At 29.5% G+C, this 13,444-nt stretch overlaps 1 protein-coding gene across 1 annotated transcript; it reads left to right on the forward strand.

The window, feature by feature from the left end:
• The first annotated feature begins 11,654 nt into the window (after positions 1–11,654).
• On the forward strand, positions 11,655–12,990 carry LOC100785724 (E3 ubiquitin-protein ligase RHF2A). Its single transcript, XM_006588155.1, has 5 exons — positions 11,655–11,722; positions 11,890–11,936; positions 12,392–12,638; positions 12,723–12,827; positions 12,915–12,990. The coding sequence occupies exons 1-5, from the start codon at positions 11,655–11,657 to the stop codon at positions 12,988–12,990; spliced, it is 543 nt and encodes a 180-aa protein (XP_006588218.1).
• Positions 12,991–13,444: the final 454 nt, after the last annotated feature.

Below are 13,444 nucleotides of genomic sequence, written 5' to 3' on the forward strand. Positions count from 1 at the left end.
CAGGATTGAGAGTTTAATTTGCCTACAAGTTCAAAGAACAATATCTTCATGAATAGGTTTGTTGAAAAAATCCTGATAGGAGGAGGGTTCTATGCAATGGAGACCAATAACAAAGTAGGTGTTAAATTTTCCAAATAAGTGTAAATCATGATACCATTATACTTAATCGGTTTGTATGTAGACATTTATAAAAAAAATGGCAAATAATAATTTAGAGCATATTATGTATGGTCTAATTTCTATCACTTGAATGATATTTTGCTATAAGTCTTAGAAAATATAAACTAGTGGTGACAGTGATAATAGGTAATGTCAACACTACTAAGAAAAATGTGATCTACGAAGCATTCGACAATGGTTTTTAACCATCATCGTAGGCAACGTTGTAAAAAGTCTGAGTTTTCTATGACAATTTCATAAAAAATCATCTTAGAAAAACGTGTTCTTCTAAAACGTGTTCTTTTAAGACGGTTCTTAGCTAAGAATCGTCTTAGAATGGTAGCATTCAAAGATGGTTTTTAACTAAAAATCGTCTTTGAATGCTACCATTCTAAGATGATTTTTCGGAGAACTATCTTAGAATGTTTTTTTAAAATTAAAATATATTGAAAATTTTAAGATAGTTTTTCCAAAAAAACCGTCTTAGAATATCTACATTCTAAGACGGTTTTTCAAATAATCATCTTAGAATGTGTTTTTTTTTTAATAAACAATTTCATATACATTTTTTACAATCATTCTCAAATTTCTATTCCTAGCTAGCCACATGCAATTTTAATTTCATATACATATAATGGAATTCAAATACTTCTGACCACACTGTACAACCATGTCAATTACTTAAAATTCCAGGAAAATAATAGCTTTAATACATATACAAACCTACTAACAAAATAAACAATATTATACCAAAGCAGTTCTAGCTAGTTGTGCCCTTTTAAGAAGTAATTATTAATCAATATTATACCAAAGTGGTTCTAGCTATTTAGGCCCTTTTAATCGGTAATTACTAATCATATTGCATAACTAACATCCACACAAAATCAAATTACAATACCTGTTTACATAGGACTTCAAGAAACTCAGAATATGCAATATAGATAAACCAAAAGCATGTTCTGCACCACACAAAATAACTGTGTTAGGGGCCAAATCGAGCCAAGCATGGAAACTTATTTCCACTAGATAAACTTATGCAATATATATTAGGAGCTATAATTTTAAATAATTTAACATTGATAAAACTTCCAAACCAGGATCAAAGAAAAATAATGAAAGAATATGAGACCAAATAAAAAAAGGATTAAATCCTCAAGACTTGCCTTCTTTTATTTTATTTTTCCTTTGCTTTCATTGAGCTAACTAAGAATCATAAATTAAGTACAAAACAAAATAACTTTAAACCAATTAAGGCTAAAGCAGCAACAATACTAATACAAAACTCACCTAGTAAACCATGTGCTAACCAGTGTATCATATTTGTTGAGTAGTCTGACTTCCCCATCTAACCTAATAAACAAAAAATGGCACAACCATTTAAGAGTAAACAAAGACATAAAGAGAACAAGAAAAATATGCATCTAATCCAAGACAAAATGCAATAGCACTTGAGCATAAAGCTTATTACGGGACACACGAAATATCTCAAGGCCATTTTGAATAAGGTTGCGAATATCCTCCAAAGCTTCAATAATCAAATAAGCTCCCATCAAAGCAACGCCTCAAAACTTATTTTGATAGATACCCTTGTTCATCTCTTGCTAGGACATACAAAACACCCCACTCAAACTTACTGGCAACCTTGTAGTTTGTTAACAAAAAAATCACCCATAAACTGTATGCGTGATGCAAAAAGTTGAATGAGAAAGATAGAGGACCAGCCAAAGAAGTCATATGCAACCATGTTTCCTTCAGTCATGTGCCACAGCTCCTTCAAAGTCAATTTATCAGGCACCTCACGTGCATACTTGCTGAACATGAATTCCAAATTTGTTGGCATGAACCTACAATACTTGATGTTAGCACTCACCAAAAATAGGCATCAACATGTCATTCTTATTAATTTTACTTACCTTCCCTCTGTGTCATAGGTACCAGTGTCACTTCCATGCTTTGCCCTATGTATGTTTTTTATGTAAATTGGGAAAAAAGGTGAAGGTAGCCATGTCTATGTGAGAAACCAGAACATGTAACAAGTAAGTGGAAGTAGTAATGTAAGGTAAATCAAATACACTAAAGTTAGTTTCATGTGAAGAGTGACTCACAGGAAGAGTAGGATAACTGATATTTACATGAATACCAATTGAAAAAATGAAGGAAAGAATAACACTGAAACTGAGTGCACGAAATCCTACAAAATCATCAAAACAACAAGAAAAAGGTGTCTCCTTCATATTTAAACAAATACTTCAAAATTGTTGATCAAATTAACAATAGAATGTATTTAAAAGAAAATTGGGTGAAGTGTATTAAAATCATGAGGATAAGCATAGAAACAATAAACAAGATTGAGAGTAGAGTACCCATATATGTGTCCAATAGGTAGACGACACCATTATTGTCAAGGTCGAAGAAGGATACATGTTGTTGAAGAATGCACATGTCATTGTGTTTGTGGCCCCACATGCCATTCACATTTTGTGTCAGGAGCACTCAAGGACGACTTTGGTGAGGAGGAACGCGCAGCCATGTTTAATTTTTAAAATTTCTCAAATTCAAAAATGGTTTTGCAAAAATCGACTTTGAAATGTTAGTGATATTTACAAAAATATTACCGCACGCTCAACAACGATGGTTTTGGGACAACCGTCGTTGAGTGTGCGTCATAAATATCAACTATTTTAGTAGTGTAGACAAATCAACCAATGATCATGGCATAGCATAAGTAAGCATGGTTGTAAGGAAATAAACAAGTTTGAGATCACATTCAATCAAGAAATCAAGAGGATAATGTAGTCACAGAAATGAAAAGAATGCAAATAGAATGAATAACAATCCAACCTTAATCTTTTTAGATATCCATAGGCCAACATATTGGAAAAGCTTGTTTCTAGATGCATTTTTTTTGTTAATGGATTTCATGCTCTCAAAAACAAGTTCCTATCTTGCTTCTTCAGCAATCACATGGGTCAAATTGTTGCACATAATTAAGCTAGCCTTAATTTATGAATATGCTATATTGTGCACAATTTCCATGATCAATTTTGTATATGTCAATCTCAAAAATGATGGTTAACCAATTAGTAAGTTTAATTAACAATCTTTATATGAAATGTTACCAACATATGTTTAAAACTAAAACTTAAACTACATAGGAACCTAAAACATTAATAGCCTTGAAAAGTCACATATGAATTGAGTTATTCGTTGATATCATCATTCACATCATTTCTCTTAAAAAAACTAAGACAAATATTATAAGTTAGTTGTGCTGAATATAAAGTATCAAAATCATTTTTTCTTAAACCATGTGAGTATAACATGTTGTCCAACATTTGAATTATGCACTAACACAAGTTAAGAGGACTTGTAGATAGACCAAGTTAAAACTAGCAGTCCCAATAAACTAGGTGTTTAACAAAAATGAAGGTGAAAGTTTTTCATCAAGTTAACACTTAATAACAATATGATGTAGAGGATGAAATCCAAGCATTCAAAACAAAGCATTTAGAACTTGTTGATCATTAATCACTAGGGATCAAACACTTAAGTAATAAGACTCTGATAGTCATTATCTTGTGATATGAAACAAACCTACTATGAATGGTTTTTTTACACTGATAATCTAGATTAAGTACAAGTGTAGCACAACTAACATAAGTCGAACCTAAAAACACTTTTAATATAACAAGAGCCCCTTAGTCCCCAAATTTCCCTTATCACACATGCATATAGCAAAATTTCTGAGTTCCTAAATTAATTTGTTGCATAGTAATTCAAAGTGTCAACTCATGTATGGTTTGTGGTTACCTTTGTTAAGTATATGGTTAAGTATAATTTTTTTTATAAGTTTTAACACTATTTATTTGAGGGATTAATTCAGTAATTTCTATTATGCGACCTGATATATATGTGACTTGTGTATAAATAACTATGTGTATAAATTAGTAAATTTGAGATTTGTAATTAGCCGCTTAGCTGCTGCATGCTTAATAGTTAATAATTAGTATGTAACAGCCCGTCATATATACAAGTGCCTCAGATGTCATGAGCTATACACTTTCTTCCTTGGTTTTTTTCTTTTTTTTTTTATGGAACTTTCTTCCTTGTTACTTATGAAGAAAAATATTGAAAGTTTAAATTATATCAACATAAAAATTAAATAACGGTAGTAATTAAACAATAATTACCAATTAATAATGTAGACTCTAGTTGTTTACAACTCATACAAGTTGAACTAAGCCATAAAATTCCAATTTGTTATTGTTATATTACCTTTATGTTAGACAAATAGATTAATCATAAATGCTTAGATTTAAGTTGTGGGAAAAAATTACATGTTTTAGATTCTACCCAAAACTTAGATAACATCTCTTGCATTTGTTTGGAGAGAAAAAGAATAGAAAATGAGATAAACGAACAGTTTTAGACAAATACGTTTATATTTTATTTTATTTAAAATTTTCGTCTCAATTCATTTTAATTATTGATTCTGGAAACTCTAGATGTTGATAACTCGTACAAATTGAAAATTAAGTCATTAAGTTCCGATTTGCTTTTACCTTGATGTTAGGCAAATGGCTAATCATAATTAATTTTTGAGATTTAAGTTATACCTGTTTTAGCTTCTACCTAGAACTTAGGTTATCTCCAAAATGTTTAGAAAAAGAAATGCTCTACTAGTGTTTCTTGAGCACTACTACGTATACAAAGTAGGAAAAAAAATCAATTTAGCGTTTATATTGTGATTGTGTATGCTAATCTGTGTATTGATACGAGCATTGATCCTTTATATTTTCTCTTTATTCAAGTTCAGTCACTATTCATATATTTGTTATTTGAAAAAGGTGGTAACTAATGTTTTTACATATTCAAATTATATAATTATTTAAAGCTTGATAATTTATCCGATGTATATATGACTTTTAAAATTACAAACTTAACTTCGTCCCAAACCTGAAATAGTATTAGTAAAGGAAGTTTTCAATCACATCCTTTAAAATCCTTTTTCATTTTTTATTTTTTCTAAAAGGATAATTTGAATACAAAAAAGCTTGACAGTACTAACAATGTATATATTACTTTTCTGTATCAACAAAATTACTTGTAAACATTATGTATTATTTTGATAATATAGATATATAATGTTATTATTAATAATTTATGTTTTGCTAAATAAAAATTATATTAATAAAGACAAATCTAAAGTCAAATCATTAATATATGATAAAAAAATAATTCATGCTAGTTATAGGCGTGTCTAAATGACACTTCTATAAATGACAATTTTTATTCGAATATTTGGCCTGGGTGGTCGTCTTCCCACTTTGGAGGAAAGGTGAAAGCACTTCTATGAGACGCTCTTTTCAATAATTTTTTTATTCGCCTAAAATGTAATTTTTCTTCTATTTTTTTAAATATGTGATTTTAGTTCTTTATTTTTTAAATGAGATATTTTATATCTTATTTTAAAAAAATCTATAATTTTAATTCTTCTATTTTTAAATTGAAATATTTTTTTCTTCAAATTTTAAAATAACTGTGATTTTAATCTATTTTTTTAATATCAGACTTGATTATATATTTTTTATTTATTTTTTAATAAATTAAGCTTATTAGAAATTAAATAATTTTTAAAAGTTAATGTGAATAATATAAATAAATATTTGTTAGTCAACATTTATAAAATATATAGATCAACCGTTGAAATTTTCATAAGGAATAAAATTATAGATTTTTTAAAAGTGAGGGACAAAAATATCTCAATCAAAAAATGAAAGACTAAAATCGTAAAATTTTTTAAAATAAGAAATAAAATATCTCAATTGAAAAATAGGTAAACTAAAATAGTAAATTTAAAAAAAATAAGGAAACAAAAATTACATTTTAATCTTTTATTATTAACTAACTTTATTGAAATTTGTATAAATGTATAAATGTTATATCTTATTTTATAATTTTTAATAAATTTAATCAATAAAAAATATTTAAAAATGTTGATAAATATATTGCTAATATTTCTCAACACATTTTGGTTTTCGGCTGGTTAACATAATTTTAAATAAGTCAAATTGTATTTTGAAGAATTGAATAGACATTTATTTTCACTCCACGAGTGTTTGTAGAAACTTCAAGGGTTGACGGATGCTATATATGGCCCCATTGGTTCTATACCTGGCTCTCCTTTTATGACCACTCATATTATATCATTAATTATCAGAGGGAAACAAAATACTACACTCTTGCTATTGGTTTTAAACCCCGTACGTCCAATCAATTTGTTGCTACGTTTCTGTTGTAATACACACACACATTGCGTTTCTGAAAATAAGATCTCAAGCCTTCAGAATTCACATTGGTTCTTCCCATTGTCAAAGCAAGGCATTAAAAGCAAACATAATTTTAATAAATTAAAGAGGGGTCTTTCTTCCCATTGCGTTTCCGAAAATAAGATATCAGCCTTCACAGTGGTCTTTTTAATTTCCTATTTATCACTTTTGGTGACAACAAGATATACTTTGAGTGACATCCTGTTCTGAAAATAGATTACATGTTCCGTGCAAGGATTGACTCTTAATATTAATGTTGTCGGGTGTGAACATTTCACAAAGCAAAACAATTAATATAGCAAATTGCATCCATATTCCAAGCTAATGCGTAGGTTTTCACACGACACTATCCTATCCTGAAATCTAGAGACGCAGTTTCATCACATGTGCCTAACACAGTAGCATAGCATGTACAAATTCTACTAAAATTTGACATTAGATAACTAGTATATTCTTTAAATACGGGACTTCCATTTTTTTCTTATGCATTTAGAAAATATATATCTATATTTATATTAATATATAAATTTAATTACTTGAAAATTTATAGATATTAATTAAAATTTTAACATTATAATAATCATTGATTTAATTTAATCTGATTTGATATTAATAAAGAATTAGATAATTCACATTAATACTCGTTATTATATATAACTTATGCACATATTTAAAATATTCTTATGATAATATTTTAATAATTTTCTGTTATCACAATTTTCGCTATTCAATTTAGATGTTATAGTAATTTGATTTAGTTTTATTTAGTATACCTATAATTTAGATGTTGCAATTTAGTATATTTTGTTTTTTAATTTAATTTTATTAAAAATTTAAATATAATAATAATAATAATAAATTTAAGTATTTTAATTAAACAAGAATACACTCTAATGTTCAGATTGTTAAGTAAGTGTTTAACATTTTTTTTTTCAATTTCTGTTAAGTTTTGGCCTAGGAAGTACCACTTTTATTGATAAAAATATATATTTAAGCAACATTTTTTATATGAACAATAATTCTTGTATGAGAAATGTCACATTGCAAATATTCCAACGACAACTTTTACTAAGCAACACGTGTTATTTCTGAAAAACTCACATAAGTAATTGCATTGTAAATGCTTTAATAACAATAAAAAAAATATTATGTGCCTAATTAGGCACATGGGTTACGAATGCCTAACTTATGAAGTAATCAAATTCTCTTAATTAGGATCATGGAAATAATATTTGGTGTAATTAGGCATAATCATCTCTTTTGATTCTTAATCCGTAGATATAATTATGCTCAATTTGGAATCAAATTACACTTATTTGCAGATGAAATTATTTACAACTCTTTTTCTAAGTTTTTTTTTTTGACAAACACCCTTTTCAAGTTAGAATATATATATGAGTTGTGAATGTCTTACTTCTGTACAAAGAAAGTAATCAAATTACTTTCTTCTTCATGGCTTTAGTTTTGTCCATGAGTTGGATATGAGATGACACATGAATGACTGTGAAGATATCATATATAATCAAATATCAATGATTAAGATTTAATGTCATATAATCACTTAAATCTCAAATCTTCATATATATATATATATATATATATGCGCTTCAAAGGATCACCCTAAAAGCTTACATTACTGAATTGAAACTGGTAGCAATATGATTGTGTGCAACATCACCTAACGGGGGAGTGAGCAATGTGGGAATGGAAAACTTTGTGGGAAGTGAAGATTAATGAAAAGGGTCTTATTAACTACTAAGAAAATTAATGCTAAAAGATACACAAGGACATGCTATAACGTATTTGTGTATGATTTTTATAAGTTCAAGGTAGAGTAGATTGTTTTGATATAATTTATAGAGGTTAAAAGAGAATTGCTTGACTGGCTAAGATGAACAAAAATATAAATGAAAATGTTATTACTCCACTACTACAAAAGATGCTTTTTACGTCGGTTAAAATAGGCATTTTACGTCGGTTTTTAACCGTTGTTGTAGGAAATATTGTAAAATGTTTTTACTTTTTATGACGGTTCAATAAACAACCATCTTAGAGAAATGATATATTTAACTATAAACCGTCTTAGAAGGATATACTTTCTAAAACAGTTCTTTAGAGAACTGTCTTAGAATACATTTTTTTTTAAAAAAATTTAAAAATATGTAGAAGATTCTAAGACGGTTTTCAAAAAACAGTCTAAGAATGTGTTTTTTTTTTAAAAAAATAAACTATAGTAATGTATGCACTAGGCAAAGAATTTGTATGTGTCTGCTAAAATATTGACAAAATGATTCACATGATGCAGTTTAAGGGGGGAGGGAGCAATTTAACTATAGTAATGTGTTCCTTCAAATAAACAAAAACAAGTGTTCAGAAACATCTAATGAGGCTTGGTTTGTTTTATAGGTGCACATTCTTGCAATCAGCTGTTTTGTTGAAGGAACAAATTTCTACTTCAAAAAATTGCTTTTGAACACGAGATTTTCATATTTTTGGCCATGAAATATCTAATAAAAACAGGCATTAAGTCATTCTAAACTTATTCACTAAAGATCTAAAATATGACCAAGCCATAAAACATGAATTACCATTACACTAGAAAAGGGAGCAAGATTCTGCATCTTTGAGCTGGTCTGTGAAAGAGGAATGTGACCTCCGATTGTTAATAATATCATTCAAAGAAAATATAAAGTTAATTAGATAATTAAGAAAGAAGAAAAGAAGAAAAAGATGACGAATTCGATTTTTTCTATTAACAAAAGTTAACTATATTAGTCATTAATTAATATTTATCGATAAAAAATAATATCATTCAGAATTATAAGATGTTCTATGCATGTATTTCTAACAAGGTACATAATGTACCTGAGCCTACTATTATGGCTTAGAAGCCTTCCTTTTGGCTTCATGTTAACTAACAAACATAATTAATTTTAGATTTAAATATACTTTTAGCCCTTTTAATTTAGTATTTTTTTGTTTTCTATTATTGTAATTTTTTTAATTTTAGTCATTCCAAGTTATATTTATTTTGGTTTTTTTTATCATATAGCGCATTAAATAGTGAAATTCCTTTATCTAAAATGTTATAAGGATAAAAAAAATATAATTTACAATAACTAAAAATAAAAAATAATTTTGCAAAAAAAAACGTTAAATTATCTTGACCAAGAAAATATTTAAGCCTTAATTCTATTAATGATATCGGAAAAAAATATTTTTTTAACATTTCTGAAATTTGATATCAATAGCATTTTAAGTTTTTTTTTGTTAAATTACAATTTTAGTTCTCTTTTAATTTTTAATCTGTGATTTTGATCGGTCAGTTTCTTTTTTGTGATTTTAGTTCACTATTTTCATAAAATTCATAATTTTAGTCTAATTGACAATTTTGCATATTTTTAATTTATTTTATTTTAGTCCAATTAAATATTATATTTAACAAATTTATTTAAGTTATCATTAAAAAATAATTGAATTTTTAAAATAAGAAATAAACATATACAAAATTGAATATTGACCAAAAATATAAAATTTTTAAAATGCAAGGACTAAAATCGTGAAAAAATGAGAACCGAAATCAGGTATAAAAAAATTAAAGAAGAACTAAAACACTACTACAAAAGCAAGTTTCTACAACAGCTATTCTAAGACGATTCTGTAGAACTGCCTTAGAAAACAACGCGGTGACATTTTTGTAATTATTGCCATTAAAATTGTTATTTACGTCGCGGGTTCTAAGACGGTCATAAGGAACCGTCTTAAAAACTCACATGATGGAAATTTTGTAAATACGTTGAATGAATATAAGGACGGTCCTGGTCTATGAACATCTTTGTTCATTGTGTAAAAAATTAAAACGGACTAGGTCACGCGCGCGCGTGCTATCCACCTCCCTGAAAAAGCTTACTTCTCTTGCCCTCTCGTTGTGCCTCTGCATCGTTGTCGCCATCCACCGTGCCGCTCGCCGTACCTCTATTGTCCCTCCGTCGTCACCGTGGTCGGCTGCCTGGGTTTTTTGGTGGTTCAAGTTCGCTTGGTTCATCTGTCGTACATATGGGTTTTTTGGTTAGTTTCGAAACGAACACGTTGCAAAGCCAAAGCGTATTTTTTACTTCAGTCAAGTCTTGGCGGAATCACTTTCAGGTCCGATTCCTCGTCCCAAACAATACAATAACCCAACCCAAGCGATTCGATTCAATAACACAACACGCACATTGGATTCCTCGTCCCAAACCCTAATCCCCAATTTCGATTCCAATTCCAACGAGATCCCAAGTAACACAGCAGAGCCCTAAATCCATGTTCAACTCCCCTGGCCTTTCTCTTGCACTTGTGAGATTCATTCATACCCTTTTTACCTTTTCCTTCTTATAAGTACTTTTTTTGGTTGGTTCTATTTACCTACTTTTCTTTTTCTTGTTTTGTTTTGGGAAAACACAGCAAAGTGATATAGATGGAAAAAGGGATGTGAACAGATTAATGCCCGAGAATTTCGAGCAGAATGGTTTGAGAAGGAACCGGGAAGAGGTGCATGAAAGCAGATCTGGCAGTGACAACATGGATGGTGGTTCTGGTGATGATTTTGATGTTGTCGACAACCCACCAAGGAAAAAACGCTATCACCGACACACTCATCAGCTGATTCAAGAGCTTGAATCGTAGGATGATGTTTTCATTTAAGAAAAAAAAATAATCTTTTTAAAGCTTTACTTTTTTTTTTGTGTGTGGAATTTTATTTTATGACTTTCTTTTGGAGGGGGTTTTTTATTCTGTGTTTTCTGGTGTTTTTTTAGGCTCTCCAATATGCACAAACTGCAATTGTGATTGTAGCATCAAGGGTTTTAAGGTCTCACAAAATTGTTGTTGCATTGGCTGCAATTGTTCACAGGGAGGGGTTGTGCACTTAGCTTGAACTAGTTGGGATTTTTTCAAAGCAGAATTAGGCTAGTAATGTCATTGCATCATTTCTTTGTCAGCTATCCCCTGATTCATTAAGTAATTTGAGGTATTTTATGGATTTTATGTTTACGTATGGAGACTGTGTTTGGATAATGGCTCTGAATGAACATCCATCAGTGTTTGCTGGAAATATTATGCACTCAAGAGTATCACTTGCGAAATATTGCATCTAACTCTGAACTGTGAAAAATATAGGTTCCGGAAATGGAAGGCAAGACTGAAAGTCATATGACATCAGCAGCAACCTTTGTGGAAGGGGGTTCAAGAAGCTTGTGATGATGCTTGCAGCATATGCTTTGAAGATTTTTGCAAAAGTGATCCTGCCATTGTAATATGCAGCTTTTTCGCTTTCCTCTTTCCTTTTGACATAGAATTATAGGCAGGGATGGCTTCATTTGAAAAACATTTGTTTACTCCTTTTCCTTGTATTTGTTTTCAGGTCACTAATTGCAAGCATGAGTTCCACCTGTAGTGCATTCTTGAATGGTACGTTTTAATATTTTTTCATGTGTGTCTTTCACAAAACAAATATATTTAGTGTTATTTTTACCTCTATGTTGTCATAGGGTAATATATTTTTGGTTCAATTGGTTCCTGTGTATTAAAATGGCTTCTAGCTTTCGGCATTCTCATGAAAAGTTAGAATTTGAAGTCTAATAAATGCATTGTTTTGGACAAGGTGCTATACTAACCACCTACAAAATTGGTAGCAGCTCTAAATGAAAGCAAAATAGAAATAAGAACTTTTGAAATAGTTTGATGGATATGGTTCTGTCACTATTCATCTGTGTATGTGTTGTCTGGATTTTTTATATGGCTAGGGGCCATGTTCACTGTTGAAAATGTTGTTATTTCCATATATATATATATATATATATATATATATATATATATATATATATATGTGTGTGTGTGTGTGTGTGTGTGTGTGTGTGTGGAAGTTTCTGATCATGGTCGTCCACATTTCTTAGTATACTCAACTCAGCCTAGTGCACCACCATCAGCTGCAGGAGGGGGAAGTGAACCAGCTGCAATTGCTGTAGGAAGTCCATCTACCCCACTTACATTTGATGGAAATGAGCAATCATCACTACAGCAGATCCCCTATGTTCAAACTCGGAGTTCTTCTTTAACTTCTGCCTCTACTGCCGCAACAACAAATCTTCAAGGAGTTCACTCTAATGATAGGTAGTTAGACTCTAATATTTTTTTTCTTGTTATCATTATTAGTGTGCATGTGAAGTTATATGTTGTATATTTACTTCATTGTAGAAGTTTTGCCTCTCATTCTTTTCCTGCAAGCCAAGACAGAGCACATCCATCAGAACAATCACTCTCTGATTCTCTGCGCTCCAGATTTAATGCAGTATCCATGAGGTATGATTTCTTGGAAACCTTGTGTATGTAAAACTCTATGTTTTTGTTAAGTCAACTTATCTAATATTAAATTGTGTTGTGACAAAGATACAAAGAATCAATTTCGAAGGGCACAAGGGGATGGAAGGAGAGGCTAATATACTCTTATCTCACAGTATTTTAATAATTTACATTTTTAAAAATATAAATATTAAATTATCATATTTTTCAAAGTAAATATTTATTATCATATAAGAAATAATTGATTTTTTTTCTAAATAATTTGATATAAATTACGATTATGATTGTGACTACGTAAATGGCATGTGTACTGATTAGATTTCTCCCCTAATACAGTTACGGGTCAGATTTAATGTACTAATTAGGCAGCTATAATATTTTCAAGAGACATCCTTTCTAAAGCAGCCCACCACAAAAAAAAACATGAATAATTAAGCATGTAACTTTTTGTGTGGTTCCTTTTAGTATTTAATTTAATGCATTATGAACATGCATACACGTATGTTTAATTAATTAGTTTCTTTGTGCATAAACATTGTATGTCACTATATTAAATAAGTTACAAAACTCACAATATTTTTGACAAATAAAAAAATAGATGCTAAATAACTGATATG

Source organism: Glycine max, chromosome 9 (assembly GCF_000004515.6).
Source record: "Glycine max cultivar Williams 82 chromosome 9, Glycine_max_v4.0, whole genome shotgun sequence".
In the NCBI taxonomy this organism is placed as follows: domain Eukaryota; kingdom Viridiplantae; phylum Streptophyta; class Magnoliopsida; order Fabales; family Fabaceae; genus Glycine; species Glycine max.

Coding starts and splice junctions, on each gene's coding strand:
- LOC100785724 (XM_006588155.1), top strand. CDS start 11,655: ATGGAAGGCAAGACTGAAAGTCATATGACATCAGCAGCAACCTTTGTG. Junction 11,937..12,391: donor CTGTAGTGCATTCTTGAATG/GTACGTTTTAAT, acceptor TGTGTGTGGAAG/TTTCTGATCATGGTCGTCCA. Junction 12,828..12,914: donor TTTAATGCAGTATCCATGAG/GTATGATTTCTT, acceptor GTTGTGACAAAG/ATACAAAGAATCAATTTCGA.